Source organism: Watersipora subatra, chromosome 11, assembly GCF_963576615.1.
Source record: "Watersipora subatra chromosome 11, tzWatSuba1.1, whole genome shotgun sequence".
NCBI classification, from domain to species: domain Eukaryota; kingdom Metazoa; phylum Bryozoa; class Gymnolaemata; order Cheilostomatida; family Watersiporidae; genus Watersipora; species Watersipora subatra.
This window is the reverse complement of record NC_088718.1, coordinates 24,815,250-24,834,030: the sequence shown is the minus strand read 5'-3', so window position 1 is coordinate 24,834,030 and position 18,781 is coordinate 24,815,250. Positions and strand designations below refer to the sequence as shown.

General features: G+C 34.4%; 1 protein-coding gene across 1 annotated transcript in view; it reads left to right on the top strand.

Moving 5' to 3' along the window:
* The window catches only part of LOC137408873 (eukaryotic translation initiation factor 4 gamma 3-like), a 38,867-nt gene extending 20,346 nt beyond the window's left edge, over positions 1-18,521 (top strand). Inside the window, exons 11-16 of the mRNA XM_068095463.1 lie at positions 434-615; positions 8,119-8,298; positions 8,810-8,912; positions 12,583-12,704; positions 12,828-12,907; positions 18,308-18,521. Of these exons, the coding sequence (XP_067951564.1) occupies positions 434-615; positions 8,119-8,298; positions 8,810-8,912; positions 12,583-12,704; positions 12,828-12,907; positions 18,308-18,473 (833 nt within the window). The 3' untranslated portion in view covers positions 18,474-18,521. The remainder of the gene's footprint in view (positions 1-433; positions 616-8,118; positions 8,299-8,809; positions 8,913-12,582; positions 12,705-12,827; positions 12,908-18,307) is intronic.
* Positions 18,522-18,781: the final 260 nt, after the last annotated feature.

The window sequence follows — 18,781 nt, the reverse complement described above, 5'->3', positions numbered from 1 at the left end:
TTATTTATTTCATTTTATGTTAGTTGCTGCAGGACTAGCATTTGATTCGAGCATGAGAAAACGAGGATGTTCCTTCCAGAAAAGTTAGATGGGTAAATGAGAATACTTTGTCATGGAGTACTCTCTGATGCAAACTCAGATGGGTTTGTGATAGTGTGAACATTGTTATCATTGACAATAACTGATTTATTGTGGCATAAATGCCGAGATACGATGATAGAGCGTGAACCAGCTTTAAGGATGTTATACTAACAGGGACACACTGTTAGTATAACATAGCTCTCGATTCATAAATGGCTCGATTCGATGTAGGACTCATGACCAGTATACAGCTGTGATCTCAATAGTCTTTTGCAGAAAGACTTTTGTCATGCTGATTGTGGACTCTTAGAATTGTTGATTTTCACATTTGAATACCAGTATTACAACAAAGTTGCAGGTCAATTCTTGCCCACATCTGCGATGGCTACTCAGTCTCGTATGACACAAGTACAACCATCCGCTCGGCCTGCTTCAAATCCAAGCATATCTGCAACAGTGCCTCCTAACAATATGATGAGCAGCAATTCAAGTCCTCAACAGATAGCACAAAACTCAACCAGGATGCCAACTCAGGTATGAATGCTTTAGGTGTAGTAAGATTCTTGTTTGCATGTTTGAATTTGGGGTTGGTGTTCATCATAGATATATATATATATATACCTAGGTATATATATATCTATGGTGTTCATAAACTAGATAAGTCATCAGGGTCAGACTTATTACAACCAACATTTTACCCATTGGAGAATGAGGAGTGTTAATACAACTAGCACTGGGTTATGTTAAAGATCCCGTTGGACCAAGTTCAGGTAATACATTCTGTCACTGCCATGTTGTTAGTCATTCATGTAAAATCACTAAGTTTCATGTCATTTGAATCATCAGTCTTTTTGTATTTTACGCAACCGTCTTGCGCATGTTTGGTGACAGCTTAGCAATTTATTATCTGCGCTGAGTATCAAAACCAGTGGAACTCAAGATACATTAAACAAGATGTGGAACTATACAGTAATGATCGGTTAGCTGTTCTGAAAAACATACCTGCTTGAGAGATTGATAAGAACGGCAAAAACATACTTCAATATTTAGTGAATTGGAACTGAAAATTACATCTAAGAAAGTCTTAAATCCACCAACTTTCTTGATATAGTTTTAGATCTCAGCAATGGGAGGTATTTTCCTTTCCAAAAACCATATAAGAAAATTAAAGGTATCAATCAAAATCAAAAATCATGTATGCAATGGAACCTCTACTTACTAAAGACCCTACATATGAAATTTTGAAGCTAGGAAACTCCTTTTGGTAAAAGTCTCGCTTCGACCTATGAAAGATTTTTCTAAATACGGAAAGCCTTTCACATTTGGGGCTGTTTGGCTTGTTTTCTATTTTGAACCGTTTACTTCCTGTTGATATGGCGTACAAAGCCCCGGCTCACCTTCGTTTGTTAGCGAAATTCAGTAAATGTCAGACATTGAGGTGGCATCCAAATAGAGGGTGGCATAGAGGATGAGCTATTCTTCAAATAGCTCATCAGCATTTTAGGAGCTGAATTTAACTCTTTTACGACTGACATATTTTGCACTCTCCTTCAAGTGAAGTGATATTAACCCTTCTGGGTACACTGAATTTGCTACAACTTCCCTCCAACTTGTCATAGATCTCGGAAGACATTGGCAATGCATCTCCAGTGCACATTCCAAATGCATCTTGAGATGTAGACTTACAATGCATTGGAATGTGCACTGAATATGCAAATTCCAATGCATTCCAGCATTTTTCAACATTTTCAATGCATCTCTAGATGCATTGGAAAGCTGAGAAATATCACTACCAGTTGATATCTAATGCTTTCAATTAACCTACAATGATTGTATAGCCAACGATGCAATTTGTTGGAACTTTCTATTTTTTATTTCATTCCAAATTTGAAGGCATATTTTTGTTTTATAATTATATTTACTAATGTTGCATATAAACTCATTGCACTCATTGATATGTTTTGGTACAGTTTGCAACCGAAGCTGGCTTTTTATGTGCAACAGAAGACGAGTTCTGCGCATCGATTCATTGTAAGCCTAGTGTATAAAATCGCAAGAATGCTATCAAATGATACGCTACAAAACCCACAATTTTGTAAGTTATATCATAATATAACTTACAAACATAACTTACAAGTATAACTTACATAATATCATATGCTATAAATATATATTCAAGAACAAGTGACATAAACAAACCATAATTATAATATATACAGAAACAAAAATTAGCATTTTTGAAATACAAATATTTGCATCGTTTGCTCGGCAGGTTGCATTCTGATTATTGCTTTTGTATGAAACCATTTCATCAGCTCCGTGCTGTTCAATATTTTCCACAGTGTCGGCTGACCTCAAATCTTCTTCGGGAAACAAATAATAAACTTTTACCTGCGCGTGCTAAGCACAAGGTATTGTCTGAAAATAGTGCTACAAATTCTATCATAATTGTAAATTGTTTTTCACTGTAAACAGTCAAAGTATCAAAACTTCGTTAAACAAGAAACTACTTGTTTAACTACTTGTTTTAGCCTGATACAGTTATTAATTATTTCTATGACGTTGCTTTTAGAGTTTTAGAGAAAAAGACTGTAGGTTTGGGAGTTGGAAAACTGATTCCAATACGGATAGCAACCACTAAAGAATTCATTGTTAATGAGTCATTATTAGCACCATTTTGTGGACATTTTTCTGCTAGTCATTTGCTATTGTGGGTTCGTAAAGACCGAAGAATGTCAAATTGGCAGTCTAATGTGGGTGACCTTCAATTAAAGGGTGGCACCCTATTTTTCAACCCTTTATATTGGTGGTCACTTGAAGACGGTATTAAAATAAAATCGGCTTCCAAATAAAGGTTTAACGGTATGGGGTAAATTGCATCTTTACTGAGGACATTTTCTACTTACAATACAGTTTCCAGAATGAATTAGGGTTGCAAATAGAGGTTCTACTATATATACAAAGCAGCCACCTTTCATTATATAAAAACCTCTCAACAGCGATCAGTAGAGAAGTAGTCAAAAGATGAGGTACTTTCTAGCGAATGGCACCATATCATTTCAATACACTAAAAAGGAGAGGAGGTGTTGAATACTGTGGCCATGTTAAGGAAACAACAACCAATAAAAATAAGTGTGATAGGAAGATCAATGGGTTTATTCCTCTTTACTACAAAACATTATCACCTAATACAGGCAGGTGGTTCACATGATTAAGAGAGAAGCGCTCTTTCAAATACTCTAGGGCACGCAAAGTATTTGATCGTGACACCTAAACAATTGGCGACAGTTGCTTACCAAGTATTTTGGTACAACAAAAAGTCACAGGCAACAAAGAGAAAACAAATACAAAATTGTGAAACTGTAGAAAGACAGCAGATTTTCCACTCAATATCAAGCTACATATTGATATTGAGTGACATCTCTAGATGCTACACCTGGCATCCATGGTGCAAGAATGAAATAAAAAGACAACCATCAAATATTCTTATATAGTTAATCCATGAAAATTCAGATTCTGCCAGCATCACCATACCTTTAGACACAACAAACATCACCACAGCACTGAGCTTTTAAAGTACATATGAATACTACCAGAAGCGGGTATCAGTTATAACATAAATCTTAAATCTATGTACCGTACTTTTCGGACTATTAGCCGCTACCTTTTTCTGATGACTTGAGCCACGCGGCTTATATAAGGGTGCGGCTATTCTGTGGCTTTTCCTTTGACCGCTAGGGCGCATTAACCATAATCTACGGTTAGTGCGCCTTTAGCGATGAAAGAAAATTCGAAACAATGCCTAACTATACTGTTCCGTTAGGACCTAGGTTAAAAAGCGTCGGTTAATACGAAACAGTGCCGTTAGACATTGTTCCGTTTTAAACAGCAAAGTTGCTGCCGTGTTAAGAAGCACCATCCTCAGTTCTGCGGCCTATACAAAGGTGCAGCCTATGTATTGTTTTATTATTGTTGTTTGAAAAAAAAGCAGATGCGGCTTATATAGAGGTGCGGTTTATAGTCCGAAAATTACGGTACTTGTTGTTTTTAATCCGTTTGACTAGTTATAGCATTAGGTTATAGGAAAGAATAACCGCTTTTCACTGGCATTGAACTCAGAAACTACAGTTCTGCAGACAGGTGTGCTTTTTACTACACCACACAGCCTACTTGCTATACTATGGAACAATTAGCACGCTTGAATAATTCTAACACCTTGAAGATCATGATTGCATGAGAGATCATTGCGTGCAACGATTATAAATACAATTATTCTAAGCTGTGGCTAGCGAGCTGCATGTCTTAGTAGTAGTTCGCATGGGTTTAGATCTGAGTATTTGCAGAAAGTGTGAGTTTGATTCCTCTGAGGTCTGAGAATCTTTTTCTTTAACGCCCAAATGGAAGGATTGACACAGCTCTTATTATAATCGAAATTTAGACTAGCTTACGTTACCCAAATTCATTAGGTAAAGAAACTTAGCTAGTGGCAACTAAATTACCTGCTGTACCTGCTGCATCACATTCCTGTTTATTGACTGTTTTAAATCTTGAGTGAATGTATGGCATAAAAAGTAAGAAGTGTTTTTCAACAATTTTTCTTGTCTTATCTCAAGCTTTCAAACATTTGAATTATGCATCGGCTGGACACACACAAAAATAAGCAAATGCTTTCATTTAAAACCTAGAATAGTAAATGTTTTTTATTACCCATGGAATGCCGAGCGTGTACCAACAACTAGGTTGTCTCACAGACTTTAAGAAAGTGAATGTGTAACACAAGAGTGCTCGAATCACAAAAATGATGAGTTATGCACTAAGGCTAATAGTGTCACATCTCTCACAGAGAGCTCAGCTAATCCGAAGTAAAAGAATAAATACTTATGTTACAGACTACTGTTTTGGCTATTGAAGCCACCTCACTGCAGCTAGAGCCGACAAAGAAGATAACTCCCATTGCCAATGAGAGTTAACCATAGCCAATGAGAGTTGACTTTTTGCTATAAAACACCTATGATGCTTGAAAAGCCAATGTGCTAAATGTATAGAGGATATATATATATATATATATATATATATATATATATATATATATATATATATATATATATATATATATATATATATACATGTATATATATACACATATATATATACATATATATACATGTATATATATACATGTATATATATATACATGTATATATATACATGTATATATTTACTAGGTGAATGTCCGGGTTTGTCCTGCTGTAATAAAAAAGTCATTGGACAGAAACCTTATTTTTATTTAAAATATACAACTTCATTCTAACTTTAAAATTTAGTATCATGGAAAAAATGTTTTTTGTGTAATTCAAATGAATTAAAAGAAAAAATAAAACATTCGTAAAGGTTTTCAAACTTCAAACAACTGTAGGCCTACCTTTCAAATTTCATATCATGAAATAAGGGTTCTCCTGAAATGAATTAGGAAAAAAATAAAACTGTAAAGGTGTTTAAATGTAAAAGTGAAGTCATTAGCAAGTAATGGCTAAATATTATCTGTTTTGTTACGATTACAATGAAAAATTATTTGGTATACGATTATGTGATTTTAGTTTGTTTCAGTGTTGGCATCATAAGGCGGAAATATCGTATAGATGTATTGAGTGGTATAGAAACCTATAGTAATTATCTAATACAATCACTGCCTGGTAAAAATCATCATCATTAAAAAATAGTAACAAAACAATATGTTAACCTTAGTAAGTATACATGTAGTTACCTACAATAACTTTAGTGCACTTTGTGGTTATGATCTGCAAGAAAATGTAACATTACAATGTACTATGTGCAGACTTCTAACCTTCCAGACCGACGTGTAACCTAAACGCTGAATCTAAATTAAATGAAGTTAGCTTACTAAAAACATACTTGAAGGAAGTTTTAGTATGTATTTTAGTAAACTTTCAACCAAAATTTAATCACTTATCTGCTTGTGAACCTTTTTTTACCATAACAGATGAAACTGAACTGAAATACAATCATCAAGTTTCCATTTTGAGAGGAATTATTCGGGATATCGTTTTGGGTAAACAAATCGGCTTTATAACAGCGAGGACAAAAAAGCATTGTGTTTCATAGAGTTAATAGAGTTTCAGTTATTAAGTCATTTAGCGTGTAAAAATGGGAAAACGGTGTATATGTTATGTAGTAACAGCTATGTAGTGTTGTATGTACTGTAGTATGTTGCTTTCATAGTCTTGGGGTAGAGGATTGGATTGCAAACCTGCGGTCGTAATCTTTGTGAGTTCAAGTCCAGCAAAGTGTGAAGTTTGAATTCTAAAACTTTATTAGCTATAGCTGGACAGCCAGGTATCCAAACAGATGGCGACAGACAGATGATGACAAACTTTGAGATTTACAGATATATATATTTAGGTAAAAAAAGGTGCAGATCAAAATGTATTTGGATTCGGCCTACATTTTGCTTTTTCCATTGGTAATCATGAAGTGTTTTTTATTTGATTTAGCTGTATAAAAATCCAAGCTATAAACCTATCTATATTTAGGTGTATACACAATTTCTTTTCTTATAGTCAAGTGGGGTAAGTTTAGTGGATATTTGTTTTGGCTAACTATTGAGTGCAACTGGTGTCTGTCCATAGAATACTTTTTTTCTTGTTTTAATCCAAACAAATAACTTTGTATTATTTTAACTGGGGTGGTGCACTTGCCCCTGATAATTTTAGAGACAGGGGCAAGTGCACCTATGTAGTACACATTAACATTAACCTATGTGCACCTTAATATAAACAAGGGCAGGGCAAGTGCACCACCCGGCGCATGTAGTTCCCCATCAAAAAAGACAGTTCAATCTCATTTCAAGTTCTCCCAATCTCTATAGTCTTTCTTGTTATACTTTGGAGTTAGTATATGTCAAATTTGTGGTTCACTTGAGTAAAACTGGTCACTTGCATTGCAATGGTATAGAATTGCTAATTTTCAAAATTTTAATGTTCAATACGATCAATATTTTAGTGGTGCGGTACAAGCTCAAAAAAAATTTAATTTTATTTAATTTTAATATTTTAATTTAATTCATCTTTATTGAATTTTATATAATTTCAATATCAGCAATTTGATGCATTTGCCTCTGTTTATCAACCAATGCATAACAATGACAAAGAAGGCTAGGTGGTGCACTTACCCCTGTATATGGGGTAAATGCACCACCTAGACAAACATTTCTTAGCGCTTCATATAAAGCAATGATATTTAATTAACAGTCTTTTAGTGCTGATATTCTTGCTCAGAACATTCTGGAGTTTCACAATGACAAATAGTAGACTCAAATATTTAGTTAAAGCAAAGCAGCGAGACTGCGAAATTGAATTACCCTTTTTCGATGGTGTACTTACCCCACTTGACCCTATAGTCATTGTTAGAAAATTTTGAGATTTATAGATATATGTATTTAGATTAAAAAAGGTCCAGATAAAAATGTATTTGGATTCGGCCTACATTTTGTTTTTCCATTGGTAATCATGAAGTGTTTTTTATTTGATTTGGCTGTATAAAAATCCAAGCTATAAACCTATCTATATTTAGGTGTATATACAATTTCTCTTGTTATAGTCATTGTTAGAAATTTTGCAAATTGCTAAACTAATACCATCGCTCAAACATATACCAAACTTGAAGGGAGAATGAAAAATCTAACAGCTATAGCTGGTCTCAACGCCAAAGCTATAGTCAACAAAGATGCAACGGGTACAAGCATTGGTACTTTGTGCTGGATTGGTGCAACCCGCTTTGTAAAGGTTGCCTGATCACCTTGGTAAAGGTCACCTAGGCAGCCTAGTTTAGCGTCGTTCTCTTACATGTTCAGTTTTTTGAAAAATATATGTTAGTATTTGTGAACACTGCCCTTCAGTAAAACTGGCAGCTCTTCCATTGCTTTTGCTTCTACTCTAGGTGTCGTTAAATGTGTTTGTTTGTATAGGTGTTTAGGGGGATGTCGATGTTCAACACATAGACTTATCCTTTCTCTTTTAGACCCCTGCGAAGCCTGACATAACAATTCAATTTAAAGGCCAGGTTGCTCAAGTTGCCTCGCTATCTAGCTCAAGTGTATCAAGTGTGTCAGAGAGCACCACCCCCATTTTGTCCTCAATTATTCCAAGTGGCAGTGCTGAACAAACTACTAGACATCCTGATAAAGAAGCCTCTGTCAAGGTATCTTCACATGTACTATCTGTTTTCACAAGTTTTGGCTCATCTCAACAATTACTGTTTTATTAGTACTTTGCTTTATTTTCTGAAGCTTCACAAAATGTTAATTTTAGATTATATCAAGAAACTCTTCAGAGGCAGTGGAAAATGTTGCTTAAGTAGTGAGACTTTTCACAGGTTTTGGCTAGTGACTGAAAGTAATGGTAAATGTAGTACCTCCATGTTGTTATGAGAGAAGACAAGCTGAAGCATACACACTAAACACACCTGAAATATTTAGTAGAAAGATGTTAGTCGTTTACAGCTTGTAAGATTCCTTTACTGTTTCCTCTAGTCTGGTTTCAGCCTTGTTCCACGACCGCTTTGTAAAAACATCAACCTCTTTGTACATTTCACTTTAGTGAGATATAAAAAGAGGTTGATGATATACACTTCACCGCTTTTATGCTATAAAATGTCGATATGAAGTGGAAATCAGTTCCAAATGAGTAGCTATTTCTCTAATCACTTACAGGCAGTGACTGCCCCATCAACACCAGGGCTGATCAAGTCTGAACAGTTTGATGAGAGACAGTTTGTTAATTCCGTTGCTGCATCCATTGACTTCACAGACATCGGTAGGTATAGACAATGTTAGTCGATAAAATGTCTTACCTTTTTACATCTATATATATCTCAAAGTTTGTCCTCTATCTTCTGTCCAGCTATATATATATACTGCATTTCTCAAAGTTTGTGAGTATTCGTCATTGTGATTGTCCAGCTATAGCTATCATCTTAGCATTGCGCCCACGCGTTTCAATGCTCCTAATAAGAAATATTTTGGGACTTTAGTATATGCAACACGATGCTTCTTCGTCTTTTTTCTTCAAGGCTAATTTTTTCTGCCCCACGGTGTCAACAATAATTTATATTGAACTTAAAATTTGGCGATTTGTGTACTGATTATATACATTATCAAGAGATATACGTTGCTTGCCATGGCAATTTCAGCATTATCCGTTATAGCAAAAACCGATAACACAGATAAATGATAAACTTTTAGTTAAAAGTATGAAATTTATTATTATTAAATACATGCTAAAACATGCTAAATTTAAATTAATGCTAAAACTTCCTGGAAGTATGTGATTAGTAAGCTATATTCATATAAGTTAGATTCAGTGTTCATGTTACACGCCTGTCTCGAAGGTAAAAACCCTGCACATAGTACAGTGTAATGTTCTATCTTGCAAATCATAACCACAAAATGCACTAAAGTCATTGTAGGTACCTATAGTTACCAAAGTTGACATAGTATTTTGGTACTATTTTTAATGTTGATGATTTTTACTAGGAGGTGATTGCATTAGATAATTACTCCGGGTTTCTATACCGCTCTATGTTTGTCTATAGCACGTGTTCCCAACCAGGGAGGAATTCCCTTCTTGGGGGAATTTTGAATATACAAGGGGAATATAGAGAGGTGTCTGATTAGTTAAATTTGTAATTTATGTCCTGCAGTGCCGTGTGAGTTTAGGTTTCATCATTTAACATTTTGGTTTTATCTATAACACTAGTTGCTAGTAATGATCTACTAGTCAGAACCCAGATATATGTGAACACATCCATCCAGATCACCGCCATGCTGAAGGTCATGTATTGTTGTGTGTTTTATGTGCGCTGTATAAAAATTAACATGACTTGAAAAGTAACTTGACTTTGAGCAAATATTTATTTATTTATATATATTACGGAACACATAAAAATAAGTAAACACCTTTATTCAAAAGTTAGATGGTAAAATTAAATGTTGATTTTTTGTGCAAAAACTTTTTGTATTACCCGTACATTGCCGGGAATTCAGCTAGTGTTGGTATATATGTAGTGTCATACCTTTCAAATATTGTCATATACAGTATATAGTGTCACACCTTTCACAGATTGTCATACACAGTGTATAGTGTCACACCTTTCACATATTGTTATATACAGTGTATAGTGTCACATCTTTCACATTTTGTTATATACAGTGTATAGTGTCATACCTTTCACATATTGTTATATACAGTGTATAGTGTCACATCTTTCACATATTGTTATATACAGTGTATAGTGTCACATCTTTCACATTTTGTTATATACATGTATATATAGTGTCATATCTGTCACATTTTGTTATATACAGTATATGGTGTCACACCTTTCACGTTTTGTTATATATATATAGTATATATATATACAGCTAGTATATATATACAGCAAGTATATATATACAGGGAAACTCGGCTAACTCGCTCTCGGATAGCTTGAGCACATGGTTAACTCTAATGGATTTGTTTGGTCCGTTCCCACGCAATGATGAATTGCTTTAGATAACTCGACCTTATCTTCGTTAACTTGAACAGTTTGTTGCCCAACGGCTACCGAGACGGTTGTTATCGCTTTAGAATATCACTTTATTCCAAGTCATAGAGATAAACAACAACATTTAGTAGTTTTTAGGCGTCATTATTACCACTATCGGCAAAATATTTTCGTTAACGATTTTTCTAAAGGTTTGCAAAAAATCAAATTTTACCAAACATCCACTTGGGGATAGCTTTCGAAAGCAAGGAGAAGCGAGGTAACCTTTAGATAAACTTGAAGAAAAATCGGCAAAACTGTTTTTTGTTAAAACGCTCAAAAGAAAAATAGGTCTTTTTTTCTGAGCGTTTCAACCGCGATCACGTTTTGCCTATTTTAATCTGAAAATGTCCTGGCAGTCACATCACGTAAAACAAACAAACAAATCTTAAGTAATAGGAAAATATTTATACTTTCTGATAAAAAATATTAAAACATTACATGAGAGGCCCCTCAACTTGCAACGAGCAATCAATGCTTTTGATTTATATATAGTTTGTATATGTACTGATAAATACGTGCACTTGTGACAGTGTTCTCATAACTTGAACGCTCTGATAATTTGAACACTTTCTCTCGGTCCAGTGAAGGTCGAGCTAGCCAAGTTTCACTGTATATCTATGTACAGCTAGGCTATATATATATATACATATATATATATATATATGTACTAGCTGTACAACCCAACATTGCCCGGGTAATAAAAAGACTTTGGACAAAAAATTTATTTGTATTCAACATGCATTGTATAACAACATTTGCCATTCTAACTTTCAAACTACATGTCATGAGAAAAGTGTTTTGTGTAATTGAAATAAATTAAGAGAGAAAATAAAAACAACTGTAAAGGTTTTTAAACCTTGTCAAGCAATTTTTAAACTTCATATCATGAGGAAAATGTTTTGTGCAGGTCAAATAAATTAAAAAAAATAAAACGACAATAAAATAGTTTAGATGTAAATTTGAAATAATTAGCAAGTAATAGCTAAATTAAGTCGGTTTTGCTACAATTGCAATTAAAGATGATTCGGCAATGATACAATAATTACAAATTGAGAAAACGAAATGAAAATCCTGGATATGTTGAATTAATAATAGCAATTCTTGCACAGAGTTGAGTGTGTGTATAAAAAAGTTTACTGTTCTACCAGAAGCTATCCATCAAAACTTTGAATACGATGATAGTGGTACCTCTGGATACTGGTACAAATGTAAAAATGAGATTCAAACTGTCTTTGTCTGACCGAACCAAGAGATAATGTCGAGGCTCTTCCCACGGAGACGATATAATTGTTGAGTGAGATTTGGCCTTGACCCCAGATATAGTACTTGAACCTTACGAACAATATTTCTTAACAAGAGCATCGTAACGCGCGGGCCGCATTGGTAAAATAATCAGCGTGCTATAGCTATAGCACCCTGATTATTCAGGATTATAGCAGGATATTCTGTCTACTTATATAATTGGCAGTTTCTGCCTGCTACTGGTCTATTCTAAGCTAATTATGTACGGTTTATTGATGTCCCCTGTATTACCTTTGTCACGAGTTGAAACGTTCTGCTTCAAAGTTCAACTATAGATGACTGGTGATGATACTGTCGCATTTGCCAAACTACAAACTAGGGCTTTAGTAAAACATTACAACCTTGCACCAACCACGGCAACAGTGTGGACATTACATGTTTGTCACTCCCACTGCATTGACTGCTGGACCTTACTCACAGAGATATTAGAACCTACATTTCTGAAAGAGGCCCTGACACTTTGGAAGCAGCGAGCTTCACATAATCAGCATGATTTGTTGACGCTTGTTTTATTGCTCCGCTGTGAACAGACAACTCTCAACTCATACTTACATGTGGGGTCATGGCTCTTGTTATATCTCAACTACTCATTTTTAGCAGCAACTGAAACTAGCCATAAGATATATGATAGAGAGAAGAAGTTCCTAAGCATTGTTACTGAAGAGCAGGAGAGCCAAGGCAGATGTCACCAGCAGGAATCAGCTGTTACAGGATCTTCAGTAAGATCATACATATGATAGATATGTACATAATTTTATAGTTGTCAATATTCATTAGAAAAAGTCTCTTTTTTTTGCAGTTTTTGGTGTTTGACTAAAACTAACTGACCTTTAATGCTTTAGGTGACATCATACCTGCCAGGTGCTGCCGGTAATGTGAGTGACTGCAGAGACTCTCGCCTTAACCTGGCTTCAGAATACAAGTGAGTTGTGTCTTCTACCTAGAAAGTTGTATCTACAGATTCTAGATTGTTAAATATGATGATTCTGTTGTTAGAAGGATGGTCTCTATAGAATATAGGTTGGTACTTGTGATAGTTCTATTTCCAGAAAGTCGGTCTCTACAGAATATAGATAGTTACACGTGGTAATACTACTACCGTACAGGATGAATTTATTCGCGGAGTTATATTTCGCGAAAATTGTCTTTTCATGCATATTCGCGGATGAATTTATTCGCGGCTGAAAACTGCCACTCTCTAGGAAAAGTTAACTCTATTACGTCTAGCAATAGAGTTAACCTTACGCATGCGCGCATTGCGCGTTTCGTTTTCTATTTAGCTTACAACTATGGGTGGATCGTACTAAGCTATAAATTCTTTGTTGCGTTCAGAGGTTTTCACGAATATTCACAGATTTGGAGGCCTTTGATGAACCAACAATTTGTGGTAAGTAATGAGTTTTTCACATTTACTAAATTAGTTGAATCTTACTTTGGTTCTTCGGTAAAACGCAATATTCATGTTTTCCATCCCTACCAATTCATTATTTGTTTTAGTGTGAGAGAGATTTTTCATCATACACGGAAGAACAATGATTGCAAGGGTGGTGTATGTCATTTTTAGAAGATCACGAATCATTCAGGAAAGTCTGGAAATTCAGATAGAAGTGACCGCAGGTACTTACGAGGAGAATATATCTGATTTTTAAAAAAGAGCAAAAACGCCTTTACGAGCACAAATCTTTGGCCAGCCGGCAGAACTTTGCAATAGTAAGCTACGAGGAGAGTTCTGATGATAACTTCCTTACCAGCCATGTAGTAGCAAGAGAATCGCCTTTAACATCTACCCAAGACAGTGACAGCGATGTAGAGCTGCTATTACCAAAATAACTAGTCAGAGAGCGCCATTACACGCTAGTATTCACTTATCAAGAGTCAGTTTAATTTTATTGCTCTTGACAACTGCCATATAGACTAAACTGTTTATATTTACTCCATTCATCGTTTGTAAAATTTTATTTGTACACTCAAGTTTGTAATAAATTATAATATATCTATACATGAAATAAGATATATAATTTAATCATGTTTGCTGCAGCGATATCAAGGAGTTGTTGTCAATGAAGGGGTTGACTGGTTGACTGGTTGCTTCTCTGCCAATATTCCTGCCTTGATGAATATTACTACTTGTCTCTAGTTTTTGTAATCGGAGTAAGTTGTTTTATTCTCAATCTGCAGTAAACACAAAAAAGAAAAAAATCTTAACAAGTGTCAAGGAAGCACAAAAACAATAGCTGAAGTATTTAATGAAAGCGATCAGTTTTTAAACAAAAGAATTACCTAATGCAGTTAATAATGGAAAAAACGTATCTTCACTGCACATCAAATACATACCATAATGTCCAGATCAGAATCATGATCGTCCTCAACTTCGGTATTCGAGATTGATGGAGTTGATTTCAATGTATAAAGACTAGGAGAGCTTTTTTGCGATGATGAAGCCATGCCGAACTACTTGTAAAAACCTTGAATAATTTTGTAAAGTTTGCTGCAATGGCAATAAAACTCGAGCCCCGGCGAGGTTTTTAAAGAAGTTTTGGAACTCGGCTACGTTTAGTACTTCTGCCTAGTGGCTATTTTCGCTATGACGCCATTCTGCCTATCTTGTGACAACCTTGAATAATTTTGTAAATAAATGTGATGCATTGGCAATGGTGTTAGCTCAAAGCCTAGGCAATGATTTTAAAAATGTTTTGGAACTCACCTACGTTTAGTAGTTATATTAAAAACTAGCCTAGCGACTAGTTTTCAATTTGATGCAGTAGTTATTCTCCCTTGTGATAAAAAATAGAACTAATTATTCACGGAATTTAATAATTCGCGGAGTTGACTGTTCGCGAAATCACGAATTTTTATATCCATCGGATATTTTCATCCTGTACGGTATTAGAATTGTGGTCTCTATTGATTATAGGTTGTTACGTGTGACAGTTCTATTATTAGAAGGGTGGTCTCTATAGATTATAGATTGTAACATGTGATAGTTCTATTATTAGAAGGGTGGTCTCTATAGATTATAGATTGTAACATGTGATAGTTCTATTATTAGAAGAGTGGTCTCTATAGATTATAGATTGTAACATGTGATAGTTCTATTATTAGAAAGGTGGTGTCTATAAAGTAGCAAGAATTAGCTGTGATAGTTTAGACACTAAAGATGGATAAATGTAGAGAATGTTGGTTTGGTATCTACTCTGAAGGAAGGTAATATCTGTAGAGGTCGTTACAGCTCGTATTTTATATCCGGAGAGTCAGTTTCTATATGGGCATTTCCATAAATAATAATTTGACATTTAGAGTTATTTGATGCCACTACACATGCTCATTTGCTTCCATTATAAAATTCTTTGAATTAATTGATGTAGTATTTTCTTGGCTTTCAGATAATATAAAATTTACTTCTTTCAAAATAGTAATTCTGGAGCAATTAAGGGCAACTTGCGTAAATTATGGGACATTTTGTGACGTCCCATCATTTACGCATGTTGCACTTCATAGCTCAAGAACTACTATATTGAATGCAGTAAATTTTATAATATCTGAAAGCCAAGAAAGTACTGAATCAATTCAAATAATTTTACAATGGGAGCAAATTTGCATGTGTAGTGGCATCAAATAACTCTAAATGCCAAATTATTATATATGAACATGCCCATATGGTAGAGATAAAGTTCTATATATTGCGGAAGGTAGTGCATGTAATAATATATTGAGTTTGAAGTCTGATCATGTACTACAAACAACAAGAAAGAGACTTACTGTAAAACCTCTATTTGAATGCCATGGCGCTCTATTTTTCAACCATTTTCTCAAGTAGCTGTCAAGTAGAGGTGGCGGTCAAATCGAGGTTGTGGTTGTATTTGTCAAATAGCTCGCCAGAATTTTTTGAAGACGAAGTTATTCCATTTATGGTTGAAGCAAATGTCACCTATATTTTGTAATCTCATTCGGGTGGAGCGACATTAACCTTTTTAGATTCAATAAATCTGCTAATTTACCTCCAACTTGTTGCAGATCTTTAAATAAATATGCGATGGGAAGCTGAGGAATGGCTTTACCAGTTAATACCTATTACTTACATATAATCTGCTAAGATATTATAGCCTGTGCCCCTTTTTTGCAATTTGTTTCATTCTAAATTTGAAGGCATATTTTTATTCTATAACTATATTAGCTGAATGCCCTGGTAATAAAAATGTCTTTAGACAGAAAACTTATTTTTATTTAACATATACAACAATTACTATTCTAACTTTTAAACTTCATATCATGAGCAAAGTGTTTTTGTGCAGTTCAAATGAATTAAGAGAAAAAGAAACAATTGGAAAGGTTTGCAAACTGTTTCAACAACAGTAACTTTCAAATTTCATATTATGAAAAAGTATATGTTAAAACATATTAGAAAAAAAATAAAACTGTAAAGGTGTTTAAATGTACAATCATTAGCAAGTAATGGCTAAATATAGTCTGTTTTGCTATGACTACAATGAAAATTTATTTGGTGTACAATTATATGATTTTAGTTCGTTTCAGTGTTGACTTCATAAGGCGAAAATATCATTTTAGTTTGCTTTAGTATATATTTTACGAAACTTCAACAAACAACTAAAACTTTCTCACTTATCTATTTTCGAATTCGCTTTTGCTAGAACTTATAGCAAATAACGCTGAACTAAGATGGTGAGCAACATATATTTTTTCCAGCGTTGTGAGAGGTATTTCAGCGAGTAGCATATCAACGTTTTTGTTATTTCTTCGTAATCAATACAACAATCGCCAAATTTTAATTTTAAGAGAAATTTTTGTTTTGAGAGAAGTTTGCCCTAGTAGGGCGAGGATTAAAAAGCATCGTATTCCTAGAGTTAGGCAAAAAATATTTTATAACAGGGGCATCATAACCTGTGGGTGCAATGTATCAATTAATACGTAATTTAGCGTTTGCAGTTGAAAAAGGAGTATACAGTATATGGTATGAGTGATAGAATTGTAAGAACTACGTAGCCTTGTGGTTAGATACGCGTTTAGAAACTTGGGGTTGCAATCTTAGTGAGTTCAAATCCAGCATGATGTGAGTGAGCTTTTCATTCTAAGATTTAAATAACTGTAGCGAGACAGACAGGTAATGACAGATAACGACAGACTTTGAGATGTATACATCAAGATTTAGCAATGCTGCATAAAAGCTCATTACACTTATTAATATATTTGCTAGTTTGCAGCCAAAACTGGATTTTCATGTACAATAGAAGAGGAGTTATGAGCGTCGATCCGTTGCAAGCCGTGTTAAAAAGGTTGACTTGCAACAAAGTTCACATTACAGTTATTTGGTATTTGGTTTTGTATAGGTATATCTTTAATGAAGAACCGAATCTGACATGGTCTTAAAACTGAAAACATTTGCTGTTACTAGTCATAGTGTAGAATTATAGTTGCCTCTTATTTATAGTTCTCTCTCCGAATTAAACCCACCACATGATCAAGTATGGCTGTACAACTGTTGACAAGGGAAGATAATTACAAAGATATCTGTTGCAGCTGAATTTGACCGAATTAGAGTATTACTAACTCCCTTTGGTTTATTGATGAGCAGCTAGTGTGATTAGTTCCCGAGGATTAGATGAGGGGTGTTTCCTACTAAGCTAGTATTTTGTGACTACCAGTAATAAAATTCAAAATTCATGTACTGCTGAACTCTAATGGTTTAAAATTATGCCATTTCTTGAACAATTAATTATTGTTATTATTTTCTGTATTAATTTTTTGCTTATAATATGAGACTTTGAATAAGTGACATACTAACTGAAACTGTTGGTTTTTATAACAGAAATTTATATACAAATGAGTAGTATAGATAAATAGTTTATAGTTGATTAGCTTGTGGCACCATCTTTTATACGGATACTGTTAGTCCATGTGGTAGTTATTATCAACTAATAGCAACTTATCATGGTTTATCATTTCACATCACAATTCACAAGTCATGGCTGCTCTCAGAGTGACTCCCACTGTTTTAACTTGTAGTTTATGCTTTAGATCAGACACTGGGGTTTTTGCTGCAGTAGTTCTAGTGTAACTTCTTGTGTAAGGTAACTGGGTAGCCTGTGTGAGATTCAGAATAGTAATGATCTAGATACCTCTAGAACATACTTCATGCGGAACTTATCCAATCAAACGCCTTGACTCTTGACCTCATATGTTCTGTAACTCAGTGAGATATAGTACTATTTTGGTCAATGCATGTCTCATACCTTATTTTTAGCTGGCATGTACTTGATTAAGTCTTATAGATTTCTATGTTTATGTCAAGTCTATCTAATTACAGTGGTAGAGAAGATCAGGTAGGAGGAGCTTATGCTGGTTTGGGCGGAGCTCGTACCGTTGCTCCTCCAATCACGGAGTCCAAGTCGGCCATAGATAAGTATTTAGACAATATTGATTTTAAGGTAAGTGCTAGTTCCTCTAGAGGAATTGATAGAGTTCCAAGTTAACTCAAGGTGCAAGCTATTACATTTGCTTGTGTCAGTCTTCAGTAAACATCACAGCTGTGACAAGATACTTGTCAAACTTTTTTACAAAAAGATGGTTTACACTGACTTATTTCCTGTGTTTGATCTGGTCTATAGAAACCTTATCAAAGAGAAAGATTATCAAAGTTGATTATAATATTTAAAAGAATCCGCAGGATGCCTTCATTGCTCCTTTTAGAACAAGCAGCTTTCTAGAGTTTAGAATAATATTTGTGTAAAGTATTTTGTTACAGTCAATGTATGCGTATATACAACATCTGTTCTTTCTA